Source organism: Numenius arquata, chromosome 14, assembly GCF_964106895.1.
Source record: "Numenius arquata chromosome 14, bNumArq3.hap1.1, whole genome shotgun sequence".
Lineage (NCBI taxonomy): Eukaryota > Metazoa > Chordata > Aves > Charadriiformes > Scolopacidae > Numenius > Numenius arquata.
In genome coordinates, this window is record NC_133589.1 from 8,002,426 (window position 1) to 8,017,848 (window position 15,423).

Genomic DNA, 15,423 nt, shown 5'->3' on the forward strand with positions numbered 1-15,423 from the left:
ATGCTGGACAAGGAAACTAGTGCCACTAAAGTACCCGTAACAGCAGGATTCTGTGCTTTATTCACAGGACAAAATATCAGTACAACATTTTTCATAGACTTCTTTTTCAAGCAGATACATCTCACTGTCCTCATGGTTACACACTGCGCTTAAGTGACGAAAGGCAAAGCGGAGCGGCCGGAGCTCTGCCCACCCCAGCACCACGGTGGGACTTGGCCCCACAGGGACAGCCCCATGGCCACTGCCCATAGTCAGGGGTGTCCGGGAGTGCCCGTTTGCTTTGGGGCACAGAGGAGGGATGTGCCTTGGAGCAGCCTGCGCATAGGCTGCAGGATGTGGCCATCACGGTGGCCCCGGTGACCACGTGGCAGTATAAGTAAATGGGACCCCATGGAGCAAGCCATGGCACTGCTGACCTGCTGGGATGGGCAGTGCCTGCTGGGCACTCATCCCTTAGAGGCTGCGGCAGGACTCTGTGTCTTCCCCCGTCTTGGCTCGCCCTGGAGCATGCTGGCCCCCTGAGGGCCAGGGAAGATCCTCGCCTGCCTCTGCTCGTGGATTCCGGGCAGGACAGGCTTGCTGGAGGGTCCTGGCTCCAGCCTCCCTGGGTCGCCCTCACGGAAGACTGCAGCCTCACGTCACCGCAGCTCTGCTCCCAGACACTTATTCCCACCTGAAGTCCTGCCCGACTGTTTCATAGAATTTAATATTATAAGGTCTATAAAAGTCCCGAAGCTGCTCGATCACCTCAGGGTCTATCTGCACATGAGTCCTGCCTTTGGACTTGCCCAGGCAGCGAGGCAAGCCGCTGCTCTCTGACTTTTTCAGGCAAGGAAAGCCTTTTGTCTTGTTGAAGTAGAAGTGCTTGTCCGTGATAACCCGTTTGATGCCCAGGAAGTCCTGGACTTTGCCCATCTCCCCGGCTGGGTCCGTGATCAGCTTTTCCCCACTGACAAAGTGGATCTGGGAGAGGGGGAAGTACTGGAGCCAGCTCTCCAGGTGCACAGCGTACATCCCAATGCGGATGGCGTTCCAGGACGTGTCCACCAGTCCCAGGCTGCGGTTGCGGAAGGACAGCCCCTCGAAGGTGGGGATGTCTGGCTTCTTGGAGAGTGTCTGTGTGTAGTCCGAGATGGCCCGGGTGACCGGGTTCCTCACCACCACAATCAACTTTGTGTCCCGGGACATGTTGAAGATCCGCCGTGGTGCCTCCTTGGTGACGAAGTAGCTGGGGGTCTTCTCCACGGTGATCTGGCTGTCAAGTGTTCGTGGCATCAGGCTCCTGCAAGTGAAGCAGAAGGTGATGGTGAGGAAGAAGCCGGGCCAGGCACAGTACCGGGAGATGATTTCTGCAGTGTGGGGCCGGTGGGGTGTCCCCACCCAGCAGGACAGGGCAGGACAAGGCAGGCACAGTTCCCTCCTGCAGCGCTGCAGAGGGCCCCTGGCCATGGCTGTCTCCCAGGTCTGTCCCAGCCCCAGGGGACACCCATGCAGAGGACAGGGGCACTGGCGCCCTGCTGGCACAGCAGCAAGCAGAGATGCCCAGCTCCTGGGGGGGGGCGGGCAGAGCCAGGCAGGACGGAGGGCAAGGGCACAGCCAGACTACTGGGGAGCTCGGGGCTGCGTGGCAGCTGGGGCTGCTCTGTCTCCTTCAATGGTAAAGTCGTTATCAATTTAAGGGAAGCACCTGAGCTCAGCCTGCAGCTGGGATGGGGAGCAGGTCCTGCCACCCGTCCCAGTCACTGGCACAGACAATTTCTGCTGGAGCCTGTGCTCAGCCTTTCATCCCCCGTTCCTACACCAGTTGCCATTTGCAGAAGAAATTACAGCGGCTCCTTCCGGAGTTACTGCAATTACGCGGCATCTCTCCTCCCCAATTGCATTATGGCGCACCCCGGCTCCCACGCACCCTGTGCTGCTGGCACCGCAGTGAGCACTGTGCCAGGGCTGAGGAAGGGTGCCAGCCCTGGAGCATGCCAGGCTCTGGCACCCAGAGACAGGGCAGCCCCCTTGTCCTTCTGCCTTCATCCTGGAGACAGGCAGGACACCAGTGCTGCCTGCACGCAACCCTTGTGACCAGGAATGGCAAAGGCTGCTGGGGCCGGGATGCAGGACTGTGGTGGCTGTGAGATGCCACCACCATGAGAAGCTGTGGGGAGTGATGGCTTCATCACTGGGTGCTGTGCCGCTCCTCTGGCAGGAGCAGCGAGCAAGGGGCTTCCCAGGGACATGGGGCTCATGCCCCCATGAGGGTATCACCCACCCTCCCAGGGCTTGCTCAGCCTCTGAGATGGTGTCCTGCGTACACCCATCTGTTTCTGGCACAGGCTGCAAGGCTGGGGAGGGAACACCAGACCAGGGGAAAATGTAACATCCCTGCAGCCCAGCTTAGCACTAATTAAATCATTTGCTTTGACATGTGAACATCCAAATCAAATAAAAACTAATGGGATGGAAAGATTTATAAATTGGTCTTGTATTACTAGAGTAAACTATCAAATCCATCGCAATCAGATTCATGGCGCCGCGGGTCCTCTGGCTGGAGAGGGCAGGGAGCGGGCAGGGAGCTGCCACCACAACAGCTCTGGGCACACAGGAGCCCTCTGGCAGCAGTGCCACAGTGAGTCGGGTGCCTGCCTTGGGGCCACTTTCCTCCTGCCCCAGGCCCTCGAGGAGAGGTGCAGGCTGGAAGGGCGCCTCCTATTGCAATTACACTCATTGCTCAGAAGCATCTGTCACTTTTTTTCCACTTTGCAGTGCGAGTCCTTTTCTCATGTTCATAAACTCACTGACTTGGACTCAGCGGTGCAGCAGAATGCAGGCGGAGAGGCACAGTCAGGCACTGCCTGGGGGCAGTTTTATGGGGAAGTGTGAAAAGTGCCCCCAGGAGTGTTTGGTTTTTTTGTTGGTTTGTTGTTTTTTTTTTTTTTTCTAAAACAGAGCCTGCATGTTTAACGCAAGATGCCCACACGCCTGGCACAGAGCAGCACACTGGCTGCCCGAGAGCGCGTGGGCCACCCGGCCACAGGGACCCCAGGGCGCAGGGGTGTCCCCGAGTCAGTCTCCTCCCACTGCATCTTTCCCGGGGTGCAGCAGGGCTCTTCCAAGAGGAAGGGGCAAGCTCAGCCGGCTCGCTCCCCTCACAGACCCAGGGAGGTGCTTCAGTGCACAGCAAGCACCTTATGGTGAGAGGGACCGGGCAGTGAGGATGCTGCCCTCCAGCCACATCCGCACCTTGGCAGCCCCACAGCACCCCACTGCAGCAGCTGCTGTGTAAGCAGATGTGTTGTTAACTCAGCTCATGGGGCTCCCTGTGAGCCCCTCAGTCCCCCACAACGTACATTCCCTAGAGGAGTATGCCCTGGCGAAGCACTGCAGCGGGTGCTCACCCGCTGGAGCAGGGAAGGATGCTGGGGAGGAGCTGGTACATCACGTTAATAGACTGGGAGCTATGGATGTCTGGGTAACCCAGCGAGGCCTCAGGACAAACGCAATCAGGGAACGCAAACATCAGCAACCCTGTCTGCAGCAACTCAGCTGGCGAGAGCGAGGCACTGATTTATTCATGGGCTAAACCCCGTACACGCACCACAGCCATGCTGCAACACAAGTGTTTCCAAGAGCCTGGTGACAGACACCAGACAGCTCCAGGGAAACCAGCAGTCACTGCAGGGTCCCTAAAACAAGGTCCACAGCCACCAGCTTTGGAGCTTGCTCTGTAGAGAGAAACCCTATGGAAGGCCTAACTGGGAGGAGATACAACAGCAGCCCACAGCCTCCTGCATGACAAGGTGACCACAATGGAAGAACCGGGGCATCACAGAGGGGCAGCAGCATGCGTTGAGGGTGGTGGGTCCCCAGTGGACTTGGGATACTCCCTGTGAAGGTGATGTGGGGACGAGACCATGGTCCAGGGGGACCAGACGAGCAGTTGAGAGACCCATGGAGAGACACTAAAGAGATGTGCCCAGAGGTCTGTGTCAGGCTGCAGGGGAACTACAGGAAATGATGGCCAAGGCTGGCCTCGTTCCCCCCTGCTGCTGGCACAGGGCTGTGGTCCCCATGCCCCACATGGCCCCAGAGCTGCTGGGCCACTGCCCCCTTGGCGAGGAGACAGGGGCTGCCTGTCCTGGGGCAGCAGGGCAGCCAGCCCGCGCACCCTCACGTGCTCCTGACCAGCTTCCTCATTGAAAGAGAACAAACTAATCAGCTAGCATAAATTAACAGGGATGTTTTACAGAGGTACCTGAGCACAGACATGGCTTAATTGGCCTTTCCCACTGCTCCGCTTCAAACCCCATAAATCCAGATTACGATTCCCATTGTTTAACGACTGTCAGGAAATGCTAATTTAGCGGCAGGCATCACTGCTGTATCTCTGTATCACAAACAAGTTTCATCATAAATCAGTGCAGGACAGCTTTATAAGTGATTCACTATTACAATATATTGGTGGAGAACCATAAAACTGCTGTTTCATTAATGGCTCATCTTCAGGCTTGTTAGACTTTCATTACGTGAGCTATTAGGTCCATGTATTCAAAAAATGAAATTACAGGTTCTAATCCATTATGAAAAACACAAAATCTCTGCATAGTAAATTACTGAAATGAGACAAGAGTTGTTGTTTTTTAAATGGACTCCCAGTGTTTGCTGCTCCTGAACAACAGAGACTGCTGAGACAACAAAACACAATCCGAATAGATAAATAAATCACCAGTGAAACCATGCAAGGGGGAGAAATGTCATCCAGGCATTCATCTTTATGTTAACAGCGGGATCCCCAGAGCTGCAAGAGCAGGGAAATGCATTGTAAACTTAATTACAGTTGACTTTAAAATGATATTTTTGGACTTCTGCATTCACAGAGTTATTTGCATACAAATAGCATGTCACATAGTTTTAAGCCCAAGACTCGCATGTTTAGGTGTGAAGGCTCTCGGTAGCCAGCTTGCAGTGCCACATGGCCAGGGCTGAGGCAGGAGCCACTCCTGCTGCTTCAGGGACCCATCTTGGGCGTTTGTGACTCTGCTAAAGATCCCCAGCCGGCCTCGGCACCAGCTCCCGGCACACGCTGAGTGAGCTGCTGCCAGGCGGTGCCCGAGCTGATGCCAGCACGGTGTTGGTGACATACCGGCAACACCAGCAGCAGGGGATGGCTGGAGCACTCGCTGGGTGCAGAGGGAGACACCAACCTGCCATTCTTGGGAGAGCTGCTAGATGCTGAGGGATGGTCAGCCACCTCCTCCAGCGCCACGGATGAGGATGGTGCTGCTGGGAGGGGACAGTGGGGCCTCCACCATGACCATGCTAGATAATGGGTCCCCCTGTGATAGTGGAGCTGGGTGGTCACCTCTTGTCGCAGGAGGGGCGGGGAGTGGTTTTGGTGGTCTGGGAGGGCAGCGTGAGACTGCTCCCCTCGGCTCCAGCCTTCTCCACAGTGTGACAGCACTGCCGACACTGGTGTCACACCAGCCGCTGCCAGTGCTCTCCCCATCAGCACAGCCAGGCTGGAGAAACACTGAGGCTTTCTCCATGCAGCAGTGCATCCTGGTGATGGGAATCTGCGATGTGGCAAAAATGGATGAGGTCAAAAACGCTGATGCTGAGCGAATACCAGGGCAGCTCTGCACAGAAATCATTAAGGACGTAGTGGAGCAAACTCCAGCCTCGCAGCAATGGCATGGGCTGGAGAGCAGAGCAGGCTCTCCCTGGCCTGAACCTGGCTCTCTCCGACTGCCTGGGGGAGAAAACCCCAAGGGAGGGTCCCGAACATGCCCAGCAGAGCCCCAGCCCTGCTGCTCTCTGCAGAGGATGCTGTGCTTTACCCCAGCCCAGGCTCTCTGCCCAGGCAAGAGCTGCTGCCCCCATCTATCTGCAGCTGTGAGACGGCAGACACAGCCTTGGGACACGCAGGAGGGGTCCCCAAGGAGGGACAAGTCTCGGTGGGAGGCGTCAGAAGCTCTTCTAGCAGAAAGGGTGGGATGCAGTTCACACCTTATTCCCTGCAGATGCCGTTCAGCAGCCATAGGCTTCCCACTTTATTTGCTTCATTGTTCTTGCCAAGAAGGCCAATGCTCTGACCAACAGAGGCATTTAATTACTGGGGGCATCACAGCCCATCAGTCTGGGGCTGCAGGCACATGTGCTCGATGGTGCCCCTACAAACACTCACCCAGGGCCAGGGGCTCCCACACAGCAGGACTTGCTGGGCATAATGGGAGGAGCAGGGGGTGGCCCCAGCCCCAGCCAAATCCCCCACTCAACGCATTACTCTGGCTGGAGAGACAGCATTAATTCCTCTTGAATTAGAGATGACTTTCATTACAGTTACTAACTTCTTAAAGCCCTTCAGTGCCATTTGATATGGGCATTAACGCTCCCTTCCAACCTGCAGATTTAGAGGTTGCGTTTGCCCACATTACTGGAGCAGGGATACACGTGGGGTACATCCAGTTGCTGGCACGGCCCCAGGAGAGCTGCTGGCCCCTGATGTGGCCGAGCTGGCATTGCTGTGCCCCACAGCGCCTGGGAGCCAGCACGTCCTTGGGCAGCCCCCATGGCCCCATACGGCTGTGCTGGTGCGAAGGCAGCACCTCACCTTGAAGGAGTTAACTTCTCACCAGCACCTTTCCTAGACCTGAATTATTAATTTTTTTATAATCTGCCTTCGGGCAGCCCGCAGCCCCTACAACACTCCCACATTAAAGAAACATGCGCTCCCTCGCTGGCTGCGCCGCTTTGATGTCAAACATGCGTGAAACACTCTCCCAGGGAGGAATTTGTACAAAAATTCATCAGATGATTGAGATATTGTAGATAAGCGTGCGTGGGGAAAGCGCCCATCCGATAATCCCGTTACAGCACTGGCCGCTCCATCCAGCTTGTGGAGTGCGGAGGAGAGCGGGCAGCTCCCGGGTAAATATTTGCCTGCTGCAGCTCGCTGTGTGCGAGAACGTGGCGGGCGCATCCCAGGCTCTCCTCAGAGGCCAGAGACTGACGTCTGCGTAATCCTGGACTCCATCCACTCATCGACATGAAAACAAACTGTTTAATTTGGCAAAAAATCCCAAGTGCTGGCTCTTGTGACGAGGGTTGTGCGCTTTCTCTCTTCCAGCTGACGTCGCAGGCTCAGGAGATGCATGTGGGGAGAGGGGACCCCGCCAGGCTGGGAGCCAAAATCCTCCAGCATAAGCGAGCACTCGCTTGCCACCTTCCTGGTGGGGCTGGACCGGCTGGGGCTCACAGGGTGGTTGGCAGCAGCGATGGTCACTGCCCTGTGAGGCACCGTGGAGCTGGGAGAAGGGTGGGCTGTGAGCGCATCTCCAGCTGCAGCTCGATGTGTTGGAGATGAGCACAGAAACTCTTCCATGAGCACAAACTGGCATTGGGATGGTCCTGTGGGACTGCTCCACCATGACCTAGTGGCAGGTCCCCTCCCCACACCACAGCCTGCCCCTTATCCGCCCCCGGAGCTGTGCTGGAGGGCTGCCCACCACACTGTCCCAGCTGGAGCAGGGAAAGGCACCAGGTGAATCCCACCGGCAACAGCAGAGTGGAGCCGGCTCCTGCTCGGGAGTCAGCACCCAGCCCCGAGCTCCTGTGCCATGCCACGGGAGCACAGAGCCAACAGCCGCCACCAGCTCTCACCTGGTAGCCCAGCACTGGGCTCAGCAGGACTGCGGACGGTGTCAGCAGATTAAAGCTCAAGCAAAGCTACTTGGAGATTTAAGCAAAACTGGGTCAAGCACACGAGAAACCGAGGTGTGAGGAAGATAAAAAACTCTCCCTGGCTGGGTGACATTGCAGCGGACGTCTAGGACACAGGGACGCCCCAGCTGAGAGCTGCACAGCTGCTGCTTCGCAGTGAAAGACCACTGAGAGGGGTTCACAGCCAAACAGGAATCCCCCAGTCCTGCTGCCATGTCCCCTCCCCTGCCCCGCTAAGGCTGGTGGAATGACAATAATGGGGTCGGGGAGGGGGCTGGCCCTGGGAACAGGGCTCCTGCAATGCTGAGCAAGGGGGACACTCGCTGCATCCTCCAAACCCGCACGGTTCAAGAGGGATGCACCGCGTCTGCCCCGGGGAAATGCCACCCCAAGCAACTGTGCCTGGCCCGGCCCCTTGTCCCCGCTGCCACCACCCCGCACTGAGGCAGCCTCAGATTTAATGATGGATCGGCTGCCTTCAATAAATGTTTGTGTTCAAAGAATTTACACCAGTGCTCACAGGCAGCTAATGAGGGACATTTCAATGCATAAAAGCAGTGTGAACACAGTAATTAACTTTGTTGCTGATTCATTTTTAATCATTTAAATGCTCCAGAGATTTGCAGTGTCCTTAAAGTCAACAAAATCTCTTCCAAAGGGCACACTGCCCACGTCCTTCACGCACACAAGCTGATGTGTAACTCCCACCTTCCTAAACAACTGTCCAGCACCAACTGAGGGTCCGGCAAAGCCAAAGCCAGGAACCAGTGGGAGGTGAGGGCTTCCCAGCATAGTGCTCGTGAAACCCAGCTCACCATCCCTGCCACTACCACTGCGTAGAGGCAGGCAGACCCCCAGCACGAGCCCAGCCGCTGAGTGAGGTCCCATGGCTCATGGAGAAAGGCTGGAGTCTCCCCCTCTCCCATTTCCAGGGCAACTCCTTCCGCAGGTGAAACTTTAAAAAATGAATATTCATTTAAAAAAAATCACATACTATGCCCCAGCTGCAGTGACTCCCTAGTTAAAACCTGGTGTCAGAGGTATGTTGCCCACTTGGTGATCTTTCAGTGCTTGGGAGTGTGCAAAGGGATGGGACAACGTGCTGGCACCACCAACAAATCACACCGACCCAGCGATGGGTCCCACAGGCCCCATGTCACACACCAGGGCTGGCAAAGGGTGACTCCAGCCACATCGAACACATCTATTGCCAGGGATGCAGGTGTGACACGGGCATCATGTGGAGGATCCAGGGCTGCAGACACCCATCTCCAGCCACAAATGCTGGGTGCCGCTGGACCCATGCCTGGGTGGCTGCTGTCCTGCCAGAGGGTCTCAGGCACCGCCTGCCCCAGGAGCCTGATCTGGTCCCTGCTCCCAGCCCCGTGGCAGTGATTAGCACACAAACACCAGCCCTAGCCATCCCCGGAGCACACATTGTGTGGCAGATACCATAGACTGCACCTCGATGGACACCGAAGTCACCAAGGACTGGCATCCTTCACTTTTCAGCTTCATGGAGCATCCGTGCCCACAGCCATGCCAGGTTATGAGCTGGATTTCGTGCTACCAAAGCGAAGGTTAGAACAAATTGCAGCGTTTACAAACAAGGTCACGGAAGATAGAGCAAGAACATGCATCATTAATATTGAAGGCCTGGCGCCCTGTGTGAATTTACCTTCCTGCATTTCTCCCAGCGCCTTGGCAGTGGATGCCCTCCCAGGGCCTGAGCAAGGGTCTCCGCAGCACCCGGGACCACCCAGAGGAGGACCACTGCCCACAGGCAGATGTAGGCAAGGCAGCGACCAGGGAACATGCTGCCTGCAGGGCAGCTCCTCACACAGAAGTCTCTGCCGGAGGTTTCGTACCCATTCCTCAGAGCCCAGACGCTCTCTGAAGTCAAGGAAATTTCAAAGCATCCTTGAAGCTTGCTGCCTTCCTCTCTTCTTACTAATCAACTTTAGCAAAATGCACTGTCAGTCAAGCCCACAAAACAGCCCCTGTCGTTGGGCAAAGCCTAATGGGCTCCCATTTGTGTGTGAGCCAACCTGGCCATTAGCAGGGAGCAATTAGTGAGGTGGAATGCAGGAGCTGGGTTTGCCCGCTCCCTCCTCTCCCTCCTGCAGGCATAGGGATGCCGGGATGGCAGTGATGCTTCCCGGCTGCTCTCCCGAGGTAGCCACAGTGCCCACTGCTCAGAGGCCAGCAGTGCCCCTTCTGCTGCTGCAGCCTCAGGAGCACCCCAAAACTAAAGGCAGCGCAGGGCAGAGCCCCAGCAGCGCGGGTGCCCCCAAGGACTTGTCGCACCAGCACATGGGGAAGCCCAGGCTTGGCTCAAGTGCCATCCCTGGGTCAGGATTCAGTCAGGTGGATCCATGAGGGAGCCAGACCAGGCTCTCCCCTGTGCCAGCGCCTGTCTCCTGGCTTGGCTCCTACAGACAGAGGTGCAGTGGAGCCTGCCGGGCAGGAGCCGGGCTCAGGCTGCAAAACCTGCCAGGAAAAGCCCCTCTCTGTGAAAATAATGCTGGAACATCTGACAGGGTTATTCCGGAATCCTAGGGAGGGAAACTGCACCCCAAGATGCTGTAATTAGAGTCACTGCTCAAAGTTAACTGCAAATTAAATGACACTGTCTTCCTTGTGTTCTGGAAAATATTGAAGGTTATTGGCACGCACTACCTGCAGCAGGAAAAAAGCTCTGTATTGAACATTTAGTCCAGGATTGGTAATGAATCGATATTCCCCAGTAGCTGGCTGTTTGGTTTCAGTTGTCTTAAAACAGATCTTGCTAAAAATATCTTTCCTGTAGTGTATCTGTAGCTAATGAGGTGGATTGGAGAGGCTGATGGGAACTGGAAACGGCACGGGTGTTTTGGGCCTGAAGTCAGTGGGCAGGCAGCTCCTGGGTGGTGGTCTGGTGCAGGGGAAAGCAGAGGGGTCTGGCTGTGCCCAGCGTGCCGCCTCCCAGAGCAGAGGGAGCCAAGGCTGCCCCGGGCGGTGGCAGGAGCTAAGACAGGAGGCACCATGAAAACAGCAGCTGTGAGCAAGCACGACATTTGGAGACGGCAAGGACAGGCGGATCAGAAGATGTCCCCTCCTGCTGGCGCTGGTTCTGCCATCTCCATGTCAGACCAACTCCAGGGCAGGGGAAAATGCAGAAAAGCAGGAGCTGATGTTTTCAGACCGTCAGAGGGGCTCAACTCTCATGCTGTTCTCAACCGCACTGAAGACCTACTTGGTCCCTCTTCTCAGCTCCCCACTGGGGCATGAAATCGGAAGGATGGAGCCAGACTGGGCACTCAGCTGTCGCAGCGGTCAGGGGCTCCTGCAGGCAAAGTCTCTGCTCACATGGGGAAAGTCTTTGCCTTTCCAAGGGGTCTGTGTTCCAGGCTACCTGCAGAGATCCCCACGGCACCGCAGTGCTCCCCAAGCATGTGAGCATCACCTTTCCCTGGCTGGCAGCTGGGGACAGTCTCCAGGACTGGCCAGGAGCAGCCTCCCCATCCTGGGGTCCTGGTGGGGCAGCCCTTCCCAGCCAGAGGTTCGTGGTGTCAGCTCTGCCCTTCCCTGGGACACAGCTGGCGGCAGGACCCTGCTCTCCTGCTCCCCGGCCTCTTGGCACAGCAACAGGAGCTCATTGTGCTGCGGGTTAGACCTGCTCCACATTTAATTGCTCCACTTGCAAGGAGGAAAATCAATTCCACGTTTTATACATTAGCAGCCTCTGTGCTTAAGTTCTGGCACATTTGTGAGGTTAAAAAAAAAAAAAGTAATAAAACCAGGGAAGTGTCATTTAATTGTTTTAGCTGAACTAATTTGGAGGTTCCGCTGCTCCGGCGTGATCTCTCCATCGATCCAGACACAAAGCCAGGCCCCAGGCAGCATGCTGCTCACCCGGCCATGCTCCCATCACTGCCCCTGCCTCGCTCAGCAGCTGCCCGTCACCACTGCCGCTCACTGTCACAGGCTGTGTCCCTCCTGGTCATGGAGAGTCCCTTCACACGGAGGATCCCAGGCTGAACCATGGCTCCAGGCAGTAGATTGGCTGCTCTGTGCTCACTCCTGCAGCCCCTCGGTGCCAAAGTGTGTGTGGGAGGGGGACGCAGCTCCCACCTCCTGGACCAGTACCACATGGGGTGCCATAGCTGCCCTTATGTGCCCCAGGCAGGGTCTGTCCCAGCCCCCAGCCCCTTCCCTTCAGACCAGGCACTGGTAAGCACTGCCCTGGTTGGGCTCTGTGGCCCCAGGCCTCCTGCGAGGAGCCATGAGCACTTCTGCAGAAGCAGCACCACGAGGTTCAGTCCTGCACTGCCTGCGGGGCTCCCAGCCCCGGGTTCCCCACAGTGACCCCGCACATGGGACGCACAAGAGCCTGAAGTGCTGGCAGGGCCAAGGACTGCGTGGGGGAGCCCCCAGCTCAGGATGGGGGGAGCCACTTCCTAGCCAGGCCCTGAGCATGGGGCTCAGCCAGGACCTGTGTCCTGCTCCATCACCCGCCTGCTACTCTGAACGCCCTTTATCAAATCACTGCTGCTCCTGTCCTTACACGCTTGTATTGCAGGGCTGCTCCCAGCTCTCTGCTTTTAGGTGATGTAAGACAGGTGACAGTGTCTGATGTCAGGGAAGGAAGCATGTGGGGTAAGACAGACCTGCCAAGGGGCTAGAGCAGGCAAAGGACACTGCTGTGTCCGCTCTCCAAAGGTGGCGGGAACTGGGCATGCTGCAGGACAGCCTTAGGACAGGGAAATGGCAAGTAAGCTCCACCAGTGCCTGTCCTGGCTCTCTTGTCATCTGCCACCAGTACCACTGCAAAAGGAGATGAACATTCCTGGCTGCAGAGTCTGCTGTGACCCAAGTACTACACAGGGCAGCCAACTTGCCTACATCTGCAAACATGCCCTCTCCGGGCAGTGCCTGAGCATGGACACCAGTGCCAGCTACAAGGGCCAGAGCACCAGCCCAGTGCACAGCAGGCAGGTGCTGCTCAGAGCAGCTCTGACCTGCTCACAGTCAGAAACCAGCATCCTCACACCACAGGCATGACTCGTCTGCCCAGCAAGGAGACAAACCAGGACCCCAGCAGAGCTGGGGGCGAACACCATGTCATGGGGCCGCCTGACCTGCTTGGCAGCTGATGTGCTTGCCCTGCTCTGGAACAGGGGGCATTCCACCGGGAAACTGCTGCTGAGACAGAGGGGCAAGCAAGCTGGGTGCGTGGCCCCATGGGCTGCCTCCTACCACCCACCACAATGCTCCGACACACTGACTGCACCAGATGTCCTTCCCTCTGCTCGAGCTCACAGGCACCTGGGGCTGGACCGAGCCCTCCTCTGCCTTCCGAGGCTGATGCCCAGCACGAGCACCGTGGCCCTGCCTGAGATCAGCCCAGAGCTCCTGCAGCGCTCCACAACGGCACAGCGAACAACCGGGTCAGGCACCGTGGGGATCAGGGGGTGAACTGCCTGCAGCACCGAGTGCAGGGCCACAGGCAGGGGATGAGCCCACGGGCGCTGTGACCTGCTCACACGCAGTCCTCCCTGCTTCTCTGTGGGCACCCCCGAGTTGCTCACAAAAGCCTTTACTGAAATTAAAATCACACCATCTCCGGCTGGAGACGCGCTCGCTGTTCTCTGCAAATTATTAGAGTTCTCAGACAGTCCCACATTTATCTGAGTTCAGAGAGACAAGACGGCAGAGGACACGGGCTGTCTCTCTCACACAGCCAGAGATAAAACCCCATGGCAGAAGGGTGCTGAGGCACACTGAGTGAGGCTGCAGGGAGGGCTGCCATGCCGTCCCGTGGGCTAGTCATTCACTCGTGTTTTGAAGGCCCTATCACGCAGGCGAGTGTTTCCTCAGACGGGATGGGAAACCTGTTATTGTCCCGGCGCCGGTTCCCGGCAGGGCTGGGGCTCGGGCGGTTGCAGCCGCAGCGCTGCCCTGCCTCCAGCAGCCATTTCCCACGCCCGGGAGGGGACGAACCGCGCAGGGCTGGGGCACGGCTGCCCTGCCCGGAGTCAGCCCGGTCCCGGCCCCGCTGGGCACTGCAGGAGGAGGGGGGAAACTCCCCGAGTGCGGCCGGGCGAAAGGCTCCGCCGGATTCCCAAGGCCGCCCGCCCGTGCGGACCGGACCGCCCGCTCCCGCCCGCTGGTGCGCCGAGGGACGCGGCGGCACCGGCCGAGACCCGACCCGGCCACCCAGAGAGCCGGGAGGAGAGAGGGCAGTAAGGACCGGTGGGGGGTGATGGCGCTCCCGCCGGCCGGGCAGGGCCGGGGGTCCCCGGGCGTGCGGGGGCCGGTCCCGCGGCGTCGCCCTCACCTGTACCACTCCAGCCCGCGGTCGTAGTTCCTGTCGAAGAAGTGGGGCTCGGTGCCCAGGGCTCGCACGTCGGGGTGCACCCGGATGAACTCCAGCACGGCGCGGGTGCCGCCCTTCTTGACGCCCACCACGATGGCCTGCGGCAGGCGCTTGGTTCCCGGGCGAGCCGGCCCCGGGGGGCTACCGGCCGGCGGGGCGGGGGGCTCCCGCGGGCGGCGGGCGGGCGCGTCGCTGCCCGGGGGCTCGGCGGGGGGCGGCCGCCCGCACGGCCGCGACTTCTGCAGAAGTTTCTTGGCGGCGGCGGCGCTGCGGGCGGGCGGGCAGCGGGAGCGGGGCGCGGCGGGGCCGCCGCAGCAGCAGAGGAGGCTGTAGCAGAGGTAGGAGCAGGAGAGCGACAGCGTGAAGAGGACGAGGACCCTCCGGGCCAGCCGCCGGGACGGAGCCGGAGCCGCAGCCGGGGCCCGCCCGCTCGGCGCCCTATGCGCCATGGCTCCATGGGGCCGCGCCGCCGGGCATGGCGCGGCCCGGCCCGGCGCGGCTCGGCGGGGCCCGCCGCTGCCCCCGGGGTCCCGCGGCGGCGGCGCCCCGCACCCTGCGCGGCCGCTCCGGCATATCCCGCGGCTACGCGGCGGCGCGGCCGGGCCGCCCCGGGGGGTTGCGCCCGCCGCCCCGGCCCCTGCGCGCCCGCGGCCCCGCCGCCGCGGCTCCCATCCCCGGTGGGCGCGGCGCGGCTCGGCTCGGTGCGGCGCTCGGACGGCAACGGCTCCGGCTCTCGCCTCCGCGGGAAGTGCCGGGGCAGAGGCGGCTGCGCTGCTATTTAAGGGGCCGCCTGACGTCAGCTCCTCCCGGAGCCCCCGCGATCGCTCGGCGGCCGCAGCCTCCCCCGGGCCGGGCCGGGCCGCCGGTACCTGCAGCACCGATCCCCCCCGCCCGGGCTGGGGCTGCTACGGGGCTGGGGCTGGCCTCGCTCCCCCGCGGTGCCCGGGTCTGCTCAGCCCGGCCCGGGAGCGGCCCCGGTGCGAGCCTCCCGCCCAGCCCCGCCCCGGCCGGTCCCCCGGGCTCCGCCGTGCCCCTGGGGGCTGGAGGACAGGGATGAAGGCTCCCGCTGTCCCCCCCGGTCCTGCAGACAGTTCTGAACCCGCAGCGAGTCCTCAGCTACCCAGAGCAGCGGTGCGGGACCGGGGGCACCCGCGTCTGCCCCCGCAGCCCGGGCTGGGACAGGCGGGCCGGGAGCGGTGTCCCCCGCAGCCGCACAGCCCCCAGGCCGAGAACGCGAACCGGCACCGGAGCGGGTGTGAGCAGCCACCGGTTCAGGAGCCGGGCAGACAGGGCTCGGAGCTGTGGAGGGGCACAGCTGGCAGCAGGCTGGGTAGCTGCTGGCAGGGAGGCAACAT

At 59.6% G+C, this 15,423-nt stretch overlaps 1 protein-coding gene across 1 annotated transcript; it reads right to left on the reverse strand.

Moving 5' to 3' along the window:
• Window positions 1-663: 663 nt before the first annotated feature.
• Window positions 664-14,517, reverse strand: HS3ST2 (heparan sulfate-glucosamine 3-sulfotransferase 2). Its single transcript, XM_074158442.1, has 2 exons — window positions 14,030-14,517; window positions 664-1,282 (listed from the first exon to the last, which is right to left on the reverse strand). The coding sequence occupies exons 1-2, from the start codon at window positions 14,515-14,517 to the stop codon at window positions 664-666; spliced, it is 1,107 nt and encodes a 368-aa protein (XP_074014543.1).
• Window positions 14,518-15,423: the final 906 nt, after the last annotated feature.

Excerpts from the sequence above, each read along its gene's own strand:
- HS3ST2 (XM_074158442.1), bottom strand. The coding sequence starts at position 14,517 with ATGGCGCATAGGGCGCCGAGCGGGCGGGCCCCGGCTGCGGCTCCGGCT. Across the intron at positions 1,283-14,029 it reads CGCGGGCTGGAGTGGTACAG|GAGCCTGATGCCACGAACAC; the intron begins GTGAGGGCGACG and ends CTTCACTTGCAG.